We start from the raw sequence: 15213 nt of genomic DNA, 5'->3' as shown, positions 1-15213 counted from the left end.
ATGCATGAATTTGCATTTAATTTTTAAATTTCATGAATTAGTATATTGAAATTGCATCATTTTAACACTATTTGGAGCAGGCAGCATAGATCATGCGGGGACAGATACCAAAAGATACATTTTCCAAACTTTCCCTCCTGACTGAGCTTTGGGAGTTTGGGCAAGAAGGTCAGTAGGCCTCACAGGATTTTCCTTCCACTAAAATACATGGATGGAAAAGGAAAATCCTGTTTTGTACTCCTGGTGGATAAAGCTCCATGCTGAGAGTGCAAAATCATAAAATATACCTTCAGCAAGATATCAAAGCAAGACATAGAAAATGAGGTATCGCTTAAGTTTGTAGTTATGAAACAGGCCCTCTTAAAATGCATCCAATTATTTTGGTGCTTCAGCAATTACCACCATTGTACCCTCTCTCAGCTTTATTAGCAACAGATACATTAGCACATTTATATTAAATCATTTTATTAATGTTTTAACAATGGTTCATACTTCATAGGAAAAGAACTTGTTGGGATACTTTGAGGTGGGAAAAAGAGGCATATTGCCACAGGTTGGATCAAGTATGGGAACAAGAAGCATGTCCTTGGTAGGTAAAAAGGAGAGACTGCATGTCAGCGATTTTGGGAAGTGGAAAAAAGATCATCTGGAGGCAAAAGAGAGACCAGGCTGCAGGTCTGAGAAGTAGCAAGGAAAATACATCATGCTACAAGTCTGGGTGCTGAGGAGGACGAATCTGGGAAGTGGGAAGTAGAGATAAGTGCCACAATTCTTGGAGCTGGATGAAAGGGCCAACATGTTCTATAGTGCGAAGTGGGAACCTGTTGAAGGGTTTGGCGAATGGGGATATTTTCCATTTACTTTGTAGAGGTATTTAAATTATTTGGCGAATTCTTAGAACCTGTACATTATTAACGGATGTGCTATATTGATTATTAATCATGGCTGATTTATAGCAAAACTCTTGCCAACATAGGACATTTTTAGTTACATTTAGGAAAAAACTTTTTTTTTGTCATTTGTTTAAATATGATTTTTATTTTTACATGGAACTAGAAACCTTAAGGTCTCTTTCATTTTTATTTGCTTGCCCTTTCTATCTTTCTATCTTTCAATCTGTGGAGCTTGATATGTGATTTTTAGCACCTGTAACATTGAGTATATGTTCCTTACAAGTGTACCCATTATCTCTTCCTGTTGTTGCAGGGAACTATCATCGTGTGGTTCTTTAATTGAAGCTAGGGTATCCCTCTGCTCATCTCTCCGTACTTTCAAGTTCTGGAGGGGGTAGATAACAGAAGGCAATGCCAGACAGCTTTTTGCACCTTTTCTTGAGTGGACATACAGTGTTCCCTTTCAGGATGCTCACTGCCCATAAAGTACAGCTAATAAAGTACTTCTTGAAGTGTAGATAGTGCTGTGTTGTAGGAAATGTGGAAGCCAATTTGCGCAAAGCAAGGTTCCACAAACAGCAATGAGATGACAATTTAATTTTTTTTTAGTGATGTTGGTTGATGCATCTGCATTTCATAAGCACATAAATTATCCACAGGAGCTGAAAATTCTCAGCAGCTAAAGCCCAGGTGAAATCTCTAATTCGTGCTGAAACAGATGGCTAGGTCTGACAGGGGAAATTCCTTGCAGGCGTTTCTAACATTAAGTGATTCATTTAATATATAAATTTAAATAATTTTATGGATTGGTCAGTTTTGTTTGTTACGTTAGAAACCTTTGTTGAATTTGTGCAAGGCTTGTTTTAATCTCCCACTGTACATTCAGGGAACGTCATTGGAAACCTCTGAGTTAATTGCTAAAAATGGCCATTTGTGCTCTTTGTCCCGGCAATCTGCTGATCCTACACCAACCTTACTGTGGAAGATCAGGAGAAACCCTGTAGAAATTCCAGGCACCTGTTTTTAGTACTAAACTCGTAAGGCATTTTTGAAAAATATTGATTTAATTGGTTCTCATTCCATGGTAACTAATAATAATTACAATCGATTTTCAAATTTATTTTTCTGAATTTCAGGACTTTCTGGGTCAAGCATTCTGCACTTTGGGAGAGATAGTTGGTTCACAGGGAAGCAGACTGGAAAAACCTCTTGTGTAAGTAAAACATAGTTTATATTTGTGGCAAAAAGACTCCGTTGTTCTGCGAAGTCGTTCAGTTGAGCCTTGTACAATGTTTATAGATGGTCAGTTTTAGATTCACATGAGATGTTGAAATACACCAGGTGCAAAATTTGGATTCAGAGAACCTGTTTTTTGGGTACTGTGTGTCCTAGGAGGTTCAAAATGGTGTCTGTGGTGAGCACATACACTTCTGGTGCAAGTTGTAGATGATTCCCTTGGAATACAGTATAACTTGGAAAATGAGCAGAGGGCACACAGAGCAGGGTCAGCTGCTGGAAGAAGGAGGGGAGAAGGGCCCTCAGTAGGAGACTACATCTGCCTAGGGAACAATTCTGCTACCTGAATCTCAGCGAGGAACAGTGTGTCTATGCTTTAGTCAGGACGTCCTCACCAAAATCTGCCACCTGCTGCAGCCGTAACTGCAATCTCAGAGCAAGGCGAGGACAACTTTGCCAATGGCTGTTCAGGAGACCATGGCCATGAACCTATATGCGTTGGGCTCCTTCCGCACTGGAGCTGGAGATATTTGTCAAATCTCACAGTTTGCTGTTCACTGTTATGTAAGGGATGTCACTGAGGCATTCAAAGACAGCTGACTACACTTCATTCTCTCTTGTCAGAGAACAGCAAGCGGAGCGAGCATGCAACTTCTTGAAGATTGCAGGTTTCTGCATGGTGCAGGATGTCTTTGATTGCACACATGTTTGCTTTGCTGGTGCCACATGTTAACTTTGCCCTCTACCAGGACCGAAAGGGATTCCACTCCCTCATCGCCCAGCTGGTGAGTCATGATTGGCAGTGAATCATGCACGTCAATGCCTGGTAATTTGGTAGCAGGCTTGATCTCTTTATTCTATGCCAGTTGAATTTGAGCCACCACAGCTAACCAAAGGGTGGTGATTGGGCAACAAGGGCTATCCATTGACAACATGGCTGATCACTCAGATGCGTAACCCATGCAACCTTGTGCAGCGTGCATACAGTGAAAGCCATGGTGCCACACAAAATGTGATGGAGCAGAACATTACGGTGCTGAAACATACAAATTAGGAGCAGGAATAGGCCACTCGGCCCTTCGTGCCTGCTGCGCCATTCAATAAGTTCATGGCTGAACTGATTACTCCACATTTCCACCCACCCCAATAACCTTTCACCCCCTTGCTTATCAAGAATCTATCTACCTCTGCCTTATAAATATTCAAAGACTCTGCTTCCACTGCCTTTTGAGGAAGGGAATTCCAAGGACTCACAATGCTCTGAGAGCAAACATCTCTTCTCATCTCTGTCTTAAATGGGCAACCCCTTATTTTTAAACAGTAACCACCAGTTCTAGATTCTCCCACAAGGGGAAACATCCTTTCCACATCCACCCTGTCAAGACCCCTTAGGATCTTATATGTTTCAATCAAGTCGCCTCTTACTCTTCTAAATTCCAGCAGATGCAAGCCTAACCTGCCTATTCCAGGGCAGCACAGTGGTGCAGTGGTTAGCACCGCAGCCTCACAGCTCCAGGGACCCGGGTTCGATTCTGGGTACTGCCTGTGTGGAGTTTGCAAGTTCTCCCTGTGTCTGCGTGGGTTTTCGCCGGGTGCTCCGGTTTCCTCCCACATCCAAAAGAGTTGCAGGTGATAGGTAAATTGGCCGTTGTAAATTACCCCTAGTGTAGGGAGGTGATAGGGAATATGGGATTACTGTAGGGTTAGTATAAATGGGTGGTTGTTGGTCGGCACAGACTCGGTGGGCCGAAGGGCCTGTTTCAGTGCTGTATCTCTAAATTTAAAAAAAATTAAAAAAACTATTAGTCCAGTAAATCTTCTCTGTACTGCCTCCAGCGCATTTACATCCTTCCTTAAATAAGTACTGTACACAGTACTCCAGATGATTCCACTGCTTGGAGCACTCTAAAGGAGCCCTGTGTTGCTTGGCAGAGCCGGTGTCAAGATTCATGGTGGTCTGCTACATGCAGCACAACCTGACCATCACAAGGGGACAGCCCTTGCCACCAGCCATATGGCGAGCATGTGAGGAGGAAAAGGATGAGTGTGACGGGAGAAGGCAACCTATAAAGCTACTTTCTGCTCAGGCTGTCCGTGAAAAATGTGTTCATGTGTGAAACCAGTAAGCACAAACCCAATTCAGGGGAGACAATGGTGTAGTGGTGATGTCACTGGACTAGTAATCCAGAGGCCCAGGCTAATGCCTTGGGGGCATGGGTTCAAATCCCACCATGGTAGCTGGTGGAATTTAAATTCAATTAATGAGTAAAATAAATTTTGGTATTGAAAATTGGTCCCAGTAATGGTTGACTCTTAAACTGTCCTCTGAAATGGCCTAGCAAGCCACTTCATTCAAGGGTAATTAGGGATGGCCAACAGATGCTGGCCTTGCCAGTGATGCCCACATCCCATGAAAGAATAACAAAAATATCCCCATTTACCAACAGTCCCACACCTTGCCTTCCCTCTGTTGCTGGCCATTAGCATCTGCTTCACCACAATGCAAAAATAAAAGCCACCATGTAATAAACATTCCAATCCAAATTTATAAATGAAATCATGCCATATTGCATATAAAAGGCAACAAATCATGTTTGTTTATTCTCTTATTGCCTTTGCTTGCCCTAGTGCTCCTACAAACTGCTGCCCCAGTGGCTGTAGGAAGGCTGCTGACTTTCAGAGGAGGAGACTGCAGATGGCCTTGAAGCATGATCTCGAGCAGCTCTGGGCCTATAATGCCTGGCTGCAGACTGTAACATCCTGGCATGAGTGGCAACAATCTAGGCAGGCTGCTAACAGCATGGTCAGTGGCAGAGTGACAGAGGTGGGAGGACTGTCTTCCTCAGAGAGGGCAGCAGGCTCGTGCTCCATGGATCCAATGACACTCTTCTGGGGCAGTGCCTCAGCAATCCTAGTAATCTGTTGACAGACAGATTACTGTGACACCCTGTAAGTGTCTTTGCACACTGTAATTAACAGCCATGATGACAACAGTCTGAGCTTCCACTGCAGATGTTGGGTGGCTGCTGATTGTGCTGCAATGGAAGGTGCAACATCAGCTATCAGATGCTGCATCATGCTTGAGTCCACAGGTGTGCAAATGGAGTGGTCACCACTTCTATGCTGGAAAGCCTGGCCTTCATGTTCTAGCAAAGCCCTGTGCAAAGTTGTTGCTGGATTCCTCCATGCTCTTTGACATTGACCAAAGCTTTCTAGCATCACCAAGTATCTTGTTGCACATACCCATCATCCCACATCTATAGGCTGCTCCATTGTAATGCTCATCTGAGTCCTCTGCAGTGGAACCTGTGTGTGACCGCACTCTGCGCTGAGCTGGCTACCTGCACTATCCTTGTTCCTTGCCCTGGGTGCTGCCCATTCATGCCTGGTGTCTCACCAGATGCAGATGCAGCCTCAAATCTATTCTCTAAAATACAATCGCAATGTCAATATCTAAGATAATGGCTGCAAGTGTGAATTCAAGTGCTGGTGCTCTGTCTTCATCATCACTTGTCTTCTTGGTGTTCCTCCACTGCTTGGCCAGGTTGGGTATCTGAATGGAAAACGCACAAGGTAAGGTCGTGGTACTGGAAAGAGTGGAAATTATGAGGTGCGTGTTTAGTTTAGTTTAGTGATACAGCACTGAAACAGGCCCTTCGGCCCACCGAGTCTGTGCCGACCATCAACCACCCATTTATACTAATCCTACATTCCTACCACATCCCCACCTTCCCTATATTCCCCTACCTATACTGGGGGCAATTTATAATGGCCAAGTTACCTATCAACCTGCAAGTCTTTGGCTGTGGGAGGAAACTGGAGCACCCGGCAGAAACCCACGCAGTCACAGGGAGAACTTGCAAACTCCACACAGACAGTACCCAGAATTGAACCCGGGTCGCTGGAGCTGTGAGGCTGCGGTGCTAACCTTTGACTATGTGTTTGGCGGGCTGCAGTTTTCCATGTGGATGGATAACGTCTCTTCTCCTTTCCGTCTCCTCCCCCAAGACCTCTAATGCCTGAAAACCTTGGAGGCCTCTGCCTCCCCTGTTGTTCCATTTCTCACTCATTCCCGGTTCAGATTCTCTTCAACCACGACTCCCAGGATATGCTCCAGCCGCAATGCACATCTGGCTTTAACCAGTTCAGGCTCGCGCCACTCATGATATTGACCCCCTGCAGATGTGCCCAGCCAGTGAAGAGCATGGTTGGTATTGGCTGGCTGCAGAGATTATTCAAGTGATCAGGAAGCACAAAGTTGGCATTCTGTCTGCATTTCAATCAATGGACACTGATTAATCGCGCATCGTGATCCTTGTGTCTGTTTTCATGGCTTTCCAATTTAACCCCCAAATGTCAAAGAAATGCCCATCCTGTTAGCAGACCTGTTGCAAAGCACAGCAAAACTGTCCTGGATGGCACCTGATGAAAAGGCAAGGGAGCTAAGCTCAGATGATCTTAAATTTCAACTGGTGTTAAATAAATTTAAAACAGACAAATATTAAGAAATTCTTTAGTCATAGAGTGATAAATGCTTAGAACAATGTATCAGGCAGGACAATGGAATCAGAAATATTGGAGAACTTTTACAATGCAGCTGGGTGCGAGAAAAGGAGCGTTACTGTACAAAAGACTTGTTGGGCCAAATTTATTTTCTTGTTATTATTGTCCTGTAGTCTCTAGGCACTGTCCTTTATTTTACATTAAAACTCCAATCCAATTAAATTTTAACAAAATGCTAAATGCTAGCTTCTGAGAATTGTTATCATTCATCTACTTATTTCATTGAATACTACAAAGATTAGAACATTGATAATAAAGCACTATGCATTGTCACTCCTGCAAAATACAAAGTTTTTATTAAATACAATAGGGCCAATATTAGCTTGTCTGGCACAAGGAGTCCACTGTAGTCCTAAAATAGTGATGCTGCATTTATCACTCCATTCTTGCTCGGATTTTGCCCTCTGCCATATTTCCGGGGCCTTCCTGAATCAGGCAGAAGATTTATTGCTATTTTCAAATACATACATAGGACCCTGATGAAATTTCAAAGGGCAAATGTGTGTGCTCTACCCAGACTGCCCAACCATATCAGGCTGGGAAACAGAATAGGCCCCAAAAGCTTAGTAACAGAATTGTTTCTCTGGGGTCAGGAGGAACAGGACTGCTCCCCCTGTGGCATGGCTTCTCCCATTGTCGGTGATTGAACACCACCACCCCCTCCCCTCCTTTCCCAGATCTACCTGCCTGCTGCCCAGCTTGTCCTCCAGGTCACCTGATATTGTGTCAGCCTGGAGCTTGTGATCTGCAAAGGGTTGGCCATTTAGGGTGTGCAGCTCGCGAGCTGCACGCAAACGAGGGCCAGCCATCGAAGTAGGACGGGTCTCAAGCCAACAGGAGTTGGTTCCACATTTGCAGTTATAATCTACCCTGATGTGTGGGATGCACATGTCAAAATAACTTTTATCGAGACATCCACAAACACAAGTGGGAGTAAACAAAATACTTTGCTTCCCATTTTATTAAAACTTAGAGAAACGCATGTTGTTCTCCCAAATTAATATACTGCTGACAAATCACAAGAATGCCCAGCTTTCAAATATACAATTTGTGGGAATGTGATTTTGTTAGCAAGGGTGGAAAAAATTAGCAGCCTGTCATGATGCACCTACAATGATAATCCTTTAATTCTTGTCAAGCAGTTAAATGGCCATTTTACGAGCATCAAAGCTTGTTAATCCATCTATGAAGTGTAGAAATTCTGAAGGAAATGTCTGAACTCCTGCAGAGATAAAGGCTGATGTGGCTGTCTAAACTTTGGTAAGCTTAGTAATAATGGACTGATGTAAGTACAATTTGGTGGGGGATCACAGTTCCCTGGTATGCAAAAAAGGTGGGAAATGTGGCAATAGTTGGAATTGTCTACAGGATTTGGACGTCATGGCTGGAGACCCAGAAGCTGCTGAATGTTTTAAAGAAGAAAACGAAAGGTAAGGCAGGATCATATCATGAAGTAACAACATAAAATATAAATGAACATGAAGAAAAGTAATAGCTGCTAAAGATATATGGAAAAATGCTTTTAGACATTGATATTGGAAAGTGGCTCATTAACTGCTTGAGAAATATTGAGAAGCAGGGGTAGAAAAATTAGCAGCTGGTCATGACGCACTTTCAATAATGATCACGTAATTCTTCTCAGTCTGTTGCAGCAACCTCATGATGTTGTTTCTGCTGACAAAACTGCATTCTCAGAAAGCATATGTTTCAAAACTGTGACATCCCTCAATTTTATTATTGGTAAAATGAACATTTATTCTTCAAGTGGTGGTAAATAGGGTCGCTAATCTTTGTAACTCCATAAATTGTGATACTCTTATTTAGAACAATGGAGTCAAGAAAAAGGTTTGTGAAATTTGGTTATCTGGCTGGATGATTTAGATCTGCATACCCAATCAAACAGTCAGATCTTGAATCAAACTTCCTAATATTTCAAGGGCTTGCATTGATGCTTTTATTTATGTGAATGTTGATTGATGAAAGAGTCTTACATAACACTACATTATGGTCTCTCTGTACTCCTTACTTCATTAGCTGCCTGCATCTCTGCAACTGTCTTCGCCAGTATGGGATTGATGAGTGGGTGGGAAGGCAGAGGTCTTACACTGATCAATCGACTGGTGATTCAGCAAACCAGCTGATCAGGTTAGGTAGGTTATTACGGAGCAATTCAGGGGAAGTCACATGCTAAGTAAGGTGAAACGCAAACCAAACAATTGGTGGTTTGGAAAGGGGTCCTGGGCATATTTGGGACTATGAGTGCTGCCTTGAGACATGAAATTGCAGGGAGCTCGGTGATGGCTTCAAATTTATGGAGCTTGATGTTGTATGCCACCCCCCACCTACTATAAACGATTGGACTGCAGAAAGCTTGTGTGATAGAATGTTCTCTAATGCTGGTACTCCCATCTCTATTGCAAAGCGCTATTTTTCTAAAGGGCAAGGAACAACTGCATTCAAGTTATTTTACATACGAACATACGAATTAGGAGCAGGAGTAGGCCACTCGGCCCCTCGAGCCTGCTTAGCCATTCAATAAGTTCATGGCTGATCTGATTGTAACCTCAACTTCACATTCCCACCTACCCCTGATAACCATTCACCCCCTTGCTTATCAAGAATCTATCTACTTCTGCCTTAAAAATATTTAGACACTCTGCTTCCACTGTCTTTTGAGGAAGAGAATTCCAAAGACTCACAACCCTCTGAGAGAAAAAAATCTCCTCATCTTTTTCTTAAATGGGCAAGCCCTTATTTTTAAACAGTGACCCCTACTTCTAGATTCTCCCGCAAGGGGAAACATCCTTTTCACATCCACCCTGAAAAGACCCCTCAGGATCTATATGTTTCAATCAAGTTGCCTCTTACTCTTCTAAACTCCAGCGGATACAAGCCGAGCCTGTCCAACCTTTCTTCATAAGACAACCTGCCCATTCCAGGCATTAGTTTAGTAAATCTTCTCTGAAGCTGCTTCCAATGCATTTATATCCTTCCTTAAATAAGGAGACCAATACTGTACACAGTACTGCAGATGTGGTCTCACCAATGCCCTGTATAACTGAAGCATAACCTTCCTACTTTTGTACTCAATTCCCCTTGCAATAAATGATAACATTCTATTAGCTTTCCTAATTACTTGCTGAACCTGATAACTAAGCTTTTACAATTCATGCACTAGGACACCCAGCCCTCTCTGCATCTCAAAGCTCTGCAATCTCTCACTATTTAGATAATATGCTTTTTTAAAATTCTTCCTGCCAAAATGGACAATTTCACATTTTCCCACATTATACTCCATTTGCCAGATCTTTGGCCACTCACTTAACCTATCAATATCCCTTTGTAGCCTCCTTATGTCCTCTCCACAACTTACTTTCCTACCTATCTTTGTGTCAGCAGCAACTTTAGCAACCATACTTTTTGTCCCTTCGTCCAAGTCATTTATATAAGTTGTAAAAAGCACTGATCCCTGTGGAACACCAGTCATTACATCTTGCCAACCAGAAAATGACCCATTTATGCCTACTGTCTGTTTCCTGTTAGCTAGCCAATGTTCTATCCATGCCAATATGTTACCTCCTATACAATGAGCTTTTATTTTCCACAATAACCTTTGATGGCACCTTATCAAATGTCTTCTGGAAATCTAAGTACAGTACATCCACCGGTTCCCCTTTATCCACTGCACATGTGACTTCTTCAAAGAACTCCAAGAAATTGGTTAAACATGATTTCCCTTTCACAAAACCATGTTGACTCCGCCTGATTACCTTGATTTTTTCTAAGTGGCCTATTAAAACGTCTTTAATAATAACTTCTAACATTTTCCCTATGATAAATGGTAAGCTAACTGGCCTGTAGTTTCCTGCTTTCTGTCTCCCTCCCTTATTGAATAAAGGTGTTACATTCGCTATTTTCCAATCTAGGGAATTTTGGAAAATTAAAACCAATGCTTCAACTACCTCAGTAGCCACTTCTTTTTAGGACCCGAGGACAAACAATGTTCCCTATCATTAAAAAAAAAGTGATACTTTTCTCTTTGTAATAAAGAAAGGTTTTGAACATGTTGAGACAACACCAAAGCTGGGTAGGGGGTTGAGGGGTGGGTGGGCGGGATGGGGGGGTTGCCATGCTCATACTCAGCTGCTGGGGAGTTAGTGCCAAGTCCACGTCTAGTCTGTAACTGCATGATGACATCACCTTCAAAGTGGCCTGTCTATTTATGGCTCTGCCCACCTCTTGCTACCTGGCAGAAATGCAAACTCTGATGGATGTAAGCTCATTTGAAAAGTAAAATTACATTCCACTCTCACACCTTACTATTCCTCTCCCTTGCACCTTGTGGTTACTCCTACCTTTATGTTTAACCTTGGTCCTGAAGCAGCTGCATGCCACAGGTCTGCTCATTTTCTGTAAGTGGATAATTGTAAAAAATGTTCTTCTCCATTGTTTGAGGTTCCACCTTTCAATTAAAGCTTTAAACTGAGCCCTTGTCTACATTCTCAGGTGGATATAAAAGAGCCCATGCCACTATTCGGAGAGCAGGGGAGTTCTCCCTATGTCCTGGCCAATATTTATCTCTCAAACAACGTCAGTAAAAACAGATTCTGTTTGTGGGAGGTTGCTGTGCATAAATTGTCCACAGTGTTTCCCTACATTAAAACCAGCGACTACAATTTAAGAAGTACTACGTTGGGTGTGAAGCACTTTGGGATGTTCTGAGGTGTTAAAAGTGCTATATAAATGTAAGTTTTTTTCCCTCCTCCCCACAGTAGGCGCTCTCAGCCTGTCTCTTCACCTCCTCACATTCTAAGCTTACTGATCTGAATTTTGCGATAGTAATGACAGCAAAACCGCCAACATTCGCTGTCATTACTCCTCTGAAACTGACAGCAATACCTGAAGTCCGCACATGCACAAACGTGGAAATCTACACGTTGTTGTCAGTGATTCAATGTTACTCCAGAGGATGTGCCCTTGAGGTTTCCCCCAGGCGGCAATCAATTAGAAATCATTAAACTGATGAGAACTTGCACTCTTATGGTGGTAATCCCACTGTAAAAATTCTTGAAAAAGTTACACCTTGTTGAAATAAATGTAATTGAGTTTTTAATCGGGTACTAAGTTCATAAGTACTGTTAAACAGTGTCACTGGCCCTGAAAGAGAAATTTTATATTTGTTGAATGTCAAATGTCTCCATTATGATAAAAAAATTTCACATATATTTTAAAGTTTTTAAAAGTTTATGATATTTCAGTTTCTACTTTAATCCAGCGTGTATGTCCCAGTCACTTATTTTGCTATGTATAAAATTTAGAAATTGAAGCCAGGATGTTGTGATGCCCCCTGAGGCAGGGTCAGGGGATGTGCACGGTAAAGGCCTGCTCGGGTCTGCAAAAAAAACCCCAACCCAAGCCCGACAGAATCACATTCGACCCCGAGCCTGACCCGGCCCGAGTCCTTCCATTTTTTCCCGAGCCCAACCCGATCCAACCATCAGTTAACTTACCTTCCGTTTTTCACTTTGTTGCTGATCTGCACAAACTTAAAATAACTGTAACAAAACCACCTTTCTAGTGCAAAAATTAAATTAACAGTGGAGCCATTTACCTGTGATAGAGCGTGTCTGACCCGAGCCCGAATGCCGGACCCGGAGGTGCAACCTGACCCAAACCCGACAGAACCCGACACATGTTGTCGGGTCCCGTCGGGTTCAGGTCAGGTAGCAGGCCTTTATGGCATGGAGTATCGCGATGAGTGGCAGGTGGGAGCGGCGGAGTGGAGAACCTGTCACCTCTCGGTCGCCCAATGATCCTTACCGGGGCGGGAAAGGCTGACAATGGCCTTCCCAAACATAGACCAATTGAGGTCCTTAATTGGCCTATTAAGGGCCTCTTCCTGCCACCGCTGTGATCTTACCGGGGGTCAGGGGGCCTCCGCCATGCGGGGAGGGTGCCTTGTAAAACGTGGCGCCCTCCCTGGGGGCTTGGGGTGGGAACATTTCCTCCTTTGTGGCCCGAGGATGACCCCAATCGGGAATAACTTTACTCCCTGGGACCCCCCCCCTTCCCCTGGACTGCTCGACCACCTCCCCACCCCCCCTTGCCGGGGCTTTCCGGACTGGCCCCGGCGACCCCGCCTCACCTACCTCTGTTGCGGGATTCCAGCACTGGGCCTGGGTCCGAGGCCTCTGCAGTACTGGCAGTGGCCACCGCTCCCAGTAGTGCTGCTGATACCGCTGAGCTGCTGGCCAATTGCTGAGCTGCTGGCCGTCTGATTGGCTGGCAGCTCTTGGAGTCTCTTGGAGAATTTAAAGGGACGGGGGTCCTGCTGCCTGAAACTTTGATTTAAAAAGACATGAGGATCGCTTCGGAGGTGGGGGGGGGGGGGGCGGGGGGGGTGGTGGGATGGCGGTGGCACCAAAAGGCAGAGGCAGCGTTCCCCACACCTTTATGGCGTGGCGCTGGGAGCCATGCCTCCAGCACAAAATCCAGCCCTAAAAGTGAAAGTGCTTTTTACTTTCTGGTTTCCTGTCTGAGATTGGCTGCTTACATGACATCACCATCGCTGGATTCCTGGAGATCCCCTTAACTTGGCACCAGATTTAAGCTGACTTCAGGAAAGGGGAAGTCTGCACCATAGGGATCGCTAGAACTTTGTGGGCAGCATTCTTCGAGGTCAGTGGTGAACACTGTTGCTTCGTTGCTGACCGCATAATCCAGCCATCTTCTTTATTAGGAGTAGTGGAATTATGGTGAAGAATATAGTGATAATGCCTTCAAAGAGCTTCAGCTGAGACTGCTCAGAAAATTTGAGGACACCTTCAGCCAAAGGGGCGGGATTAAAGGCACCTTTTAAGGTTGTTGCTTGGATTTGTAACTCTTGTACATTGCATTGAAGGAGTTTGCCTTCAGGAAGTACGTTCACCTGAGAGCAGCATGACACCAAGATTAAAAACTGATGTGGATGCCATTGTTTTGTTCCCTTTGATGATACTGGTAAAATGTTTAGTGTTTTCAAAAAATGGCCAACAGTAAGAAAATGTTTACATTTAGAGAATTATGAATATACTGAAAGTAGAAGCAGTAAACAACACTCTAAGTGGGGCTAATTAGTAGGTTAGATAACGGGATTTTGTCTTGTTAAAAACAGGAAAAGATTTTTTAAAATTTCATTTACTTTATGCATTGGGTGGAATTTGTCTATTGATGAAAACAAATATTGCTAGCGTTGGGAAATACAATTTTTTTCAAATAATTTTTTTACCCTATGTCAGCATGGCTATAGCAAGGGCTGGTATTGCATGACTTAGATACAGTTGTAAACTCCTTATCTGCTCTGTAGTGTGCCTGAAGAGACCAGTACTTTTCACACCATAACATTCTGTTTCCTCTCTGGAACTCTCTGTGGCCTTTTGTATTTGTATTGCCTAATTAGAGAGAATTTATAGCTTTTTTTTAAATAGTTGGTTCATATCCAGTGAAAACTGATTTGAAACAATACAAACAACAATTTTCAGTGAGAGAATTCATCGTATTTGTCTATGCTAGATTTGAAGCAAGGTCCCAGAGGTGAAAAGACAGTGTGCTCATTTCTCCCAACACATAGGCCTTTAATATGTTTTTTAAAAGCATAGTCCAATCCAATCCAGAAAAACTGTCCTGACACATGGTCAGGTGGCAACCTGTGAATACAAATGAGTCCCAGTTTTCAGAGAATCGTACAGCACAGAGGGAGCACATTTGGCCCATCGTGCTGGTGCCAGCTCCTTGAAAGTCTGAATTTTTTTTTGTACCATGCCTCCAGTTGAACACCTCAGTCGAAATATTAAACTGTCCTTTCTCTTTTGGATGGACCTGATTTGTATTCCCAGCATTTTCTGGGTGGAATTTTACACTGTCCCCTGCAGCCAGTTTGGAGTTGAGGAGAGCATAAATCGGGTGGGATGGTGGCGGGGTGGTAGTGTGGAAACCCCGCCATCATTCTGCCTCCACCAAAAGTTAGTCCAGAGGGGGAAGGCCTGTGAATGGCCTTTCCACCCCGATACCAATTGAGGCCCTTAACTGGGTAATTAACCCCCCAATTAAGGGCCTCTTCCCACCGCAGCCGCAATTACCTGTGTGGTGGGCGGCCCTGTTGCCACATCGGAAGCATGGCATGAAAAACCATGTGGACTGTTTCCTGGCTCCGGGGAGGGGGGTGTCCCTCGTTCAAAATCATTTAGTGCCTGAACGAGGGACCTGGCATCGGCAACATGTGGATCTCAGCTTTGGATTCCCCTGAGCTCGAGATCCCTGCCCCTTCTGTTTTGAATTCAGTTTTATATTTTAATCCTTTTTTTGTTCTAGTGCGTGTAGTATTTTGCCCATGATTTATTGCAAGTAACAAGATTTCACTCTATTATGCATCCAATCGTTCTCCATGGTCCTTTCTTTTAAAAGGAGTTTGTTACTTTGGAGTACAGTTGGAGAATTTTCTCTCATAGAAAGCTGAGAAACAATGCAGTACTAAAATGCCTAT

At 43.6% G+C, this 15213-nt stretch overlaps 1 protein-coding gene across 3 annotated transcripts in view; it reads left to right on the top strand.

Annotated features, from left to right (window-relative positions):
• Positions 1-15213, top strand: part of LOC137384709 (copine-8) — a 445401-nt gene that overhangs the window by 144377 nt on the left and 285811 nt on the right. For all 3 annotated transcript variants that reach the window (XR_010977638.1, XM_068059014.1, XM_068059012.1), the window contains exon 6: positions 2030-2106. Coding sequence is in view for 2 of the 3 variants with exons in the window: in XM_068059014.1 (XP_067915115.1) it covers positions 2030-2106 (77 nt within the window). In the remaining variant the exon portion in view is untranslated. The remainder of the gene's footprint in view (positions 1-2029; positions 2107-15213) is intronic.

Source organism: Heterodontus francisci, chromosome 27 (genome assembly GCF_036365525.1).
Source record: "Heterodontus francisci isolate sHetFra1 chromosome 27, sHetFra1.hap1, whole genome shotgun sequence".
In the NCBI taxonomy this organism is placed as follows: Eukaryota; Metazoa; Chordata; class Chondrichthyes; order Heterodontiformes; family Heterodontidae; genus Heterodontus; species Heterodontus francisci.
Note: the sequence above shows the minus strand (reverse complement) of the source record. Positions and strands in the feature narration are given on the sequence as shown.